Raw genomic sequence first — 7,898 nt, forward strand, 5'->3', positions numbered from 1 at the left:
ATGATTGTACCACTGCACTCCAGCCTGGGCGACAGAATGAGACCCTGTCTCTAAAAAGAAGGAGAGAGAGAGAAAGAGAGAGAGAGCAGTTTCAGTGGAGTAGGAGGGTAGAAGCCGTCTTACAATAGTTTGAGAAGAAAATAAGACCAGATTAAGTAGACACACTGACCAGTAATTACACTGTAGAAAAGCCTATGAAAGCAAAGTAAATCCAACATATTGATTTTTTTCTCTCTTATTTAATGATCTGATAAAAGCTGACTGAAATAACAGAAATTTCTTTAAAACTATATATTCAAAATTATTATAAAAATACCGAAACTTAGTATCTCTAAGCCATAGATTGTACATTCATTCATTTACTCCTTATTTATTTGTTCAACAAACACTTATTGACTCCTAACAGTGGACCAGGTACTGTGCTTGTTGCTGAGGCCACAGAGAAGAATATGACACGGTTCTAGACCTCAAGGCCTCAATCTAAAGGGAGAAGAGGGTGGTGCAGATAAAGTTAAAGACACTACATTGTAACTGCTGAGTTTAAGATACATGCTGTAGGGAAAAGAAACAGAGATCAGACTATTACCGTGTCTGTGTAGAAAAGGAAGACATAAGATACTCCATTTTGATCTGTACCCTGAACAATTGTTTTGCCCTGAGATGCTGTTAATCTGTAACTTTGCCCCAACCTTGAGCTCACAGAAACATGTGTTTATGGAATCAAGGCTTAAGAGATCTAGGGCTGTGCAGGATGTGCCTTGTTAACCATATGTTTACAGGCAGTATGCTTGGTAAAAGTCATCGCCATTCTCCATTCTCGATAAACGAGGGGCACAATGCACTGCGGAAAGCCACAGGGACTTCTGCCCCGGAAAGCCGGGTACTGTCCAAGGTTTCTCCCTGCTGAGATAGCCTGAGATATGGCCTCGTGGGATGGGAAAGACCTGACCACCCCCAGCTTGACACCTATGAAGGGTCTGTGCTGAGGAGGATTAGTAAAAGAGGAAGTCTCTTGCAGTTGAGATAAGAGGAAGGCCTCTGTCTCCTGCCTGCCCCGGGAATGGAATGTCTTGGTATAAAACCCGATTGTACATTTGTTCAATTCTGAGATAGGAGAATCCCTGTGGAGGGAGGTGAGACATGCTGGCAGCAATGCTGCTCTATTACTCTTTACTCCACTGAGATGTTTGGGTGTGGAGAAGCATAAATCTGGCCTAAGTGCACATCCAGGCATAGTACCTTCCCTTGAGCTTATTTGTGACACAGATTCCTTTGCTCACATGTTTTCTTGTTGACCTTCTCCCCACTGTCACCCTGTTCTCCTGCCACATTCCTCTTGCTGAGATAGTGAAAATAGTAATCAGTAAATACTGAGGGAACTCAGAGACCGGTGCCAGTGCAGGTCCTCCGTATGCTGAGTGCCAGTCCCCTGGGCCCACTTTTCTTTCTCTATACTTTGTCTCTGTATCTTATTTATTTTCTCAGTCTCTTGTCCCGCGTGACGAGAAATACCCACAGGTGTGGACAGGCTGGCCTCCTTCACCCGCCGCCCAACATGGGTGCCTTTCTCCAAGGTGAAGGTACGCTAAGAACGTGAGCATTGAGGACAGTGGATGAGAGATTCCCGAGTATGTCCACTGTCAGCACAAGTAAATAGAATAGATCACTTAGCCCCACTCCAACTTTTGATTTTTGCTACTGCACATTTGCCAACAGGCATTATTGTTCCAATGGATTTTGTGGAGTGGTCATTCCTTCTTCATAGTATGATTAAGACTTTTACATTGTACTCAGATCAAATGGCTACATTAACTGGTCAGACAAGATTACGAATAATAAAATTGTGTGGAAGTGACCCAGATAAAATCATTGTTCCTTTAAACAAGGAACAGGTTAGACAAGCCTTTATCAATTCTGGTGCATGGAAGATTGATCTTGCTGATTTTGTGAGAATTATTGACAGTCATTACCCAAAAACAAAAATCTTCCAGTTTTAAAAATTGACTACTTGGATTTTACCTAAAAATGCCAGACATAAACCTTTAGAAAATGCTCTGACGGTATTTACTGATGGTTCCAGCAATGAAAAAGCAACTTACACCAGGCCAAAAGAACGAGTCCTTGAAACTCAATGTCACTCGGCTCAAAGAGCAGAGTTGTTGTTGTCAATTCAGTGTTACAAAATTTTAATCAGCCTATTAACATTGTATCAGATTCTGCATATATAGTACAGGCTACAAAGGATGTTGAGACAGCCCTAATCAAATATGGGGTAGATGATCCGTTAAACCAGCTGTTTAATTTGTTACAACAAACTGTAAGAAAAAGAAATTTCCCATTTTATATTACTCATATTCGACCACATACTAATTTACCAGGGCCTTTAACTAAAACAAATGAACAAGCTGACTTGCTAGTATCATCTGCATTCCTGGAGGCACAGGAACTTCATGCCTTGACTCATGTAAATGCAACATGATTAAAAATAAATTTGATATCACATGGAAACAGGCAAAAGATATTGTACAACATTGCACCCAGTGTCAAGTTCTACACCTGCCCACTCAGGAGGCAGGAGTTAATCCCAGAGGTCTGTGTCCTAATGCATTATAGCAAATGGAATCACACATGTACCTTCATTTGGAAAATTGTCATTTGTCCATGTGACAGTTGATACTTATTCACATTTTTTATGGGCCACCTGCCGGACAGGAGAAAGTACTTCCCATGTTAAAAGACATTTATTATCTTGTTTTGCTATCTTGGGAATTCCAGAAAAAATTAAAACGGATAATGGGCCAGGATACTGTAGTAGAACATTTCAAAAATTCTTAAATCGGTGGAAAATTACACATACAACAGGAATCCCCTATAATTCTCAAGGACAGGCCATAATTGAAAGAACTAGTAGAACACTCAAAGCTCAACTGGTTAACCAAAAAAGGAAAAAGACAGTGAGGACTATAACCCTTCCCAGATGCAACTTAATCTAGCACTCTATACTTTAAATTTTTTAAACATTTATAGAAATCAGACCACTACCTCCGCAGAACAACATTTTACTGGTAAAAAGAACAGCCCACATGAAGGAAAACTGATTTGGTGGAAAGACAACAAAAATAAGACTTGGGAAATAGGAAAGATGATAACATGGGGGAGAGGCTTTGCTTGTGTTTCACCAGGAGAAAATCAGCTTCCTGTTTGGATACCCACTAGACATTTAAAGTTCTACATTGAACCCATCAGAGATGCAAAGAAAAGTGCCTCCGCAGAGACAGAAAACCTGCAATCGAGCATCATCGACTCGCCAGGTGAACAAAATGGTGATATCAGAAGAACAGATGAAGTTGCCATCCACAAAGGAAGCGGAGCTGCCGACCTGGGCCCAACTAAAGAAGCTGACACAGTTAGCTGAAAAAAGCCTGAAGAAAACAAGGGTAACACAAACTCCAGAGAATATGCTGCTTGCAGTTTTGATGATTGTATCTACCGTGGTAAGTCTCCCCATGTCTGCAGGAGCAGCTGCAGCTAATTGTACTTACTGGGCCTATGTGCCTTTCCTGCTCTTAATTTGGGCAGTCATATGGATGGATAATCATTGAAGTATATGTTAATAATACTGCATGGGTACCAGGCCCCACAGATGATTGCTGCCCTGCCCAACCTGAAGAAGAAGGAATGATGATAAATATTTCCATTGGGTATCATTATCCTCCTATTTGCCTAGGGAAGGCACCAGGATGTTTAATGCCTACAACCCAAAATTGGTTGGTAGAAGTACCTACTGTCAGTGCACCAGTAGATTTACTTATCACATGGCAAGTGGAATGTCACTCGGGCCACAGATAAATAATTTACAAGACTCTTCTTATCAAAGATCGTTAAAATGAGCTTTGGGCCAAAGGGAAGCCATGCCCCAAGGAAATTCCCAAAGAATCAAAAGACCCAGAAGTCTTAGTTCGGGAAGAATGTGTGGCTGATACTGCGGTCGTACTACAAAACAATGAATTTGGAACTATTATAGACTGGGCCCCTCGAGGCCAATTATATTATGATTGTACAGGCCAGACTCACTCATATTCACAGGCCCCATCCATCTGGCCCATTAATCCTGCCTTTGATAGTGATTTAACTAAAAGGCTGGACCAGGTTTATAGAAGGTTAGAATCACCCTATCCATGGAAATGGGGTGAAAAGGGAATTTCACCACCTTGACCAAAGTTAGTTAGTCCTGTTACTGGTCCTGAACATCCGGAATTATGGAAGCTTACTGTGGCCTCGCACCACATTAGAATTTGGTCTGGAAATCAACTATAGGAACAAAGAATCATAAGCCATATTATACTATCAACCTAGATTCCAATCTGACAATTCCTTTGCAAAGTTGTGTAGAACCCCCTTATATGCTAGTTGTAGGAAACATAGATTAAACCAGATTACCAAACTATAACCTGTGAAAATTGTAGATTGTTTACTTGCATTAATTTGACTTTTAATTGGCAGCACCATATTCTGCTAGTGAGGGCAAGAGAGGGTGTGTGGATCCCTGTGTCCATGGACTGACCGTGGGAGGCTTCGCCATCTGTCCATATGTTAACAGAAGTATTAAAAGGAATTCTAACTAGATCCAAAAGATTCATTTTTACTTTGATTGCAGTGAATATGGGTCTTATTGCAGTCACAGCTACTCAGAATTGTGGAACTCTGAGACCCAAATAGATCAAAAATTGGCAAACCAAATTAATGATCTTATACAAACTGTCATTTGGATAGGAGATAGGCTCATGAGCTTGGAATATCTTTTTCAGTTACAGTGTCACTGGAATACATCAGATTTTTGTATTACACCCCAAGCCTATAATGAGTCTGAGCATCACTGGGACATGGTTAGATGCCATCTACAAGGAAGAGAAGATAATCTTACTTTAGATATTTCAAAATTAAAAGAACAAATTTTTGAGGCATCGAAAGCCCATTTAAATTTGGTGCCAGGAACTGAGGCAATCGTAAAAGCTACTGATGGCCTTACAAATCTTAACCCCATCACTTGGGTTAAAACTATCAAAAGTTCCACTATTGTAAATTTTGTATTAATCCTTGTATGCCTGTTCTATCTGTTGTTAGTCTACAGGTGTATCCAACAGCTCTGAAGAGACAGAGACCAGAGAGAATGGGCCATGATGACTATGGCAGTTCTGTCAAAAAGAAAAGGGGGATATGTAGGGAAAAGAAAGAGAGATCAGACTGTTACTGTGTCTATGTAGAAAAGGAAGACATAAGAAACTCCATTTTGATCTGTACCCTGAACAATTGTTTTGCCCTGAGATGCTGTTAATCTGTAACTTTGCCCCAACCTTGAGCTCACAGAAACATGTGTTTATGGAATCAAGGTTTAAGGGACCTAGGGCTGTGCAGGATGTGCCTTGTTAACCATATGTTACAGGCAGTATGCTTGGTAAAAGTCATCGCCATTCTCGATTCTCGATAAACCAGGGGCACAATGCACTGCGGAAAGCCACAGGGACCTCTGCCCTGGAAAGCCAGGTATTGTCCAAGGTTTCTTCTCCCTGAGATAGCCTGAGATATGGTCTTGTGGGATGGGAAAGACCTGATCATCCCCCAGCCTGACACCTATGAAGGGTCTGTGCTGAGGAGGATTAGTAAAAGAGGAAGGTCTCTTGCAGTTGAGATAAGAGGAAGGCCTCTGTCTCCTGCCTGCCCCGGGAACAGAATGTCTCGGTATAAAACCTGATTGTACATTTGTTCAATTCTGAGACAGGAGAAAAACCGCCCTGTGGAAGGAGGCGAGACATGCCGGCAGCAATGCTGCTCTATTACTCTTTACTCCACTGAGATGTTTGAGTGGAGAGAAGCATAAATCTGGCCTATGTGCACATCCAGGCATAGTACCTTCCCTTAAACTTATTTGTGACACAGATTCCTTTGCTCACATGTTTTCTTGCTGACCTTCTCCCCACTGTTACCCTGTTCTCCTGCTGCATTCCTCTTGCCGAGATAGTGAGAATAGTAATCAGTAAATACTGAGGGAACTCAGAGACCGGTGCCAGTGCGGGTCCTCCGTATGCTGAGCGCCAGTCCCCTGGGCCCACTTTTCTTTCTCTATACTTTGTCTCTGTGTCTTATTTCTTTTGTCAGTCTCTCATCCCATCTGATGAGAAATACCCACAGGTGTGGAGGGGCTAGCCCCCTTCAATATGCGAACAGTGCTTCAATCTTGCTGAATCATTTGTAGTGACTTTGTAAACTCATGCCGTTTCTTCATGAAAATGTCATTTGTTGAAAATGCTGTTTACACTGCAGAAGTGACCTCCCCTTTCTCTTGGTTATTTCCTATGTAAAACCTTCCCCAAACTTCTCAGGCATCATTAAGCCCAACCATCTTGGTGACCATACAGTGCTTTGCATACATCTCTATCATTGCATTTCCCATATCATTTTATTAGTTATTATCCTGTCTTATCTTGATTGAATAATAAGCACCTAGAGATTTGAGACTTATAGCTAATAAATATCTACAGAATAAAATTTGAGTGAATGAATTAATTTCTAAACTTCCCTACTTTTCTTTTACTTGCTAACATAGTTGGGCAATCAGAATACTACATCATGTAATTATAAGTAGATAAAATATGTTAATGCCTATCCCCATGTTTCCCACCAGAAAACAATATATAGTTTTGTGGCAAAGATAAGAGACCAACCTTTGGAAAGAAGGAAATCCAAATTTAATTTCAGCTTCTTAATGAAAGTAGATATATTGACTCCTTCTCTCTTCTTGAAAACAAAGTCATTCCACAGCAACTTGAAGATATGTATAGGTTATCAGATTAGTTAATGTATAATCCCTTCCCATGAGTCTTACAATTTGGATTTAAAAAATTGCCATGAGCCTTTTAGGGATGGGCTGGGACCATGTCTAATGTGATGGTATTTATAATTTACCTACTAATATTGGTCTGCAATACATTTTAATGCTAATTGACATATTTTAAAGACCACTCAAATGAAATCATTTTCATTGGCTGGGAAAAGTATAACAAATATGTTGGGAAATAAACAATGTCATTAATTCACTAGTCAGAAGTCAAAACCTTTGTATCTTTTTAGATAATTTAATATTAAGAAAAATTATAGTGTAGACAATGAAAATGTCCATTTAATGCATATAACTTTTATGAGAAAACAAAATAAGATAAAAATTACAGAAGAAATATATCAGATTGTTACTAATTATTAAACTCGTGTGATAGAACTATGAGTGATGGTGTTTTTAATCTATATACCTTTCTATACAAAATACATAAACATAAAACAAGTAAAAATGATCGTTATTAAATACCTAGATTTTGGGCTCTCACTTACAACCTAGGAAGAATTTTAGACCCACATCTTTGAGTTGAAAGGGAAATTTAAAAGTCATCTAGTCCAATTTTTTAACAAGCTTAGGAATCCTCTTTACAGTACAGCTCACTTCGTTTATCAAGTCTCAACCACACACCATGATGAGGCTGCTGCTGTTTCATAGACAGTATATTCATTTTCAAAAAGCTCTGATTATTAGAAAGTTCTTTCTTACCTTACATTAACACCTGCTTCTCTTATGTACAATAGTCCTTGTTCTGTGCTTCTATTCTGTTTTCCGTATGATGACTTTGAGACAACTGTCATCTTATCTAGCCTTCTCTTTCACCAAAGAAATTCCCTCATTTCATTTAACTGGTTTTTTGTTTGTTGTTGTTGATTTTGTTTTTTTGAGACAGAGTCTCACTCTGCCACCCAGGCTGGAATGCAGTGATGTGATCTCGGCTCACTGCAACTTCCGCCTCCTGGGTTCAAGTGATTCTCCTGCCTCAGTCTCCCAAGTAGCTGGGTTTACA

General features: G+C 39.9%; 1 protein-coding gene across 1 annotated transcript; it reads left to right on the forward strand.

The window, feature by feature from the left end:
• Positions 1 to 836: 836 nt before the first annotated feature.
• On the forward strand, positions 837 to 5,181 carry LOC117974943 (endogenous retrovirus group K member 8 Rec protein-like). Its single transcript, XM_034932956.1, has 4 exons — positions 837 to 880; positions 1,486 to 1,593; positions 3,227 to 3,494; positions 5,125 to 5,181. Exons 1-4 carry the CDS (start codon positions 837 to 839, stop codon positions 5,179 to 5,181), a joined length of 477 nt encoding a protein of 158 aa, XP_034788847.1.
• Positions 5,182 to 7,898: the final 2,717 nt, after the last annotated feature.

This window comes from Pan paniscus, chromosome 1 (genome assembly GCF_029289425.2).
Source record: "Pan paniscus chromosome 1, NHGRI_mPanPan1-v2.0_pri, whole genome shotgun sequence".
Lineage (NCBI taxonomy): Eukaryota > Metazoa > Chordata > Mammalia > Primates > Hominidae > Pan > Pan paniscus.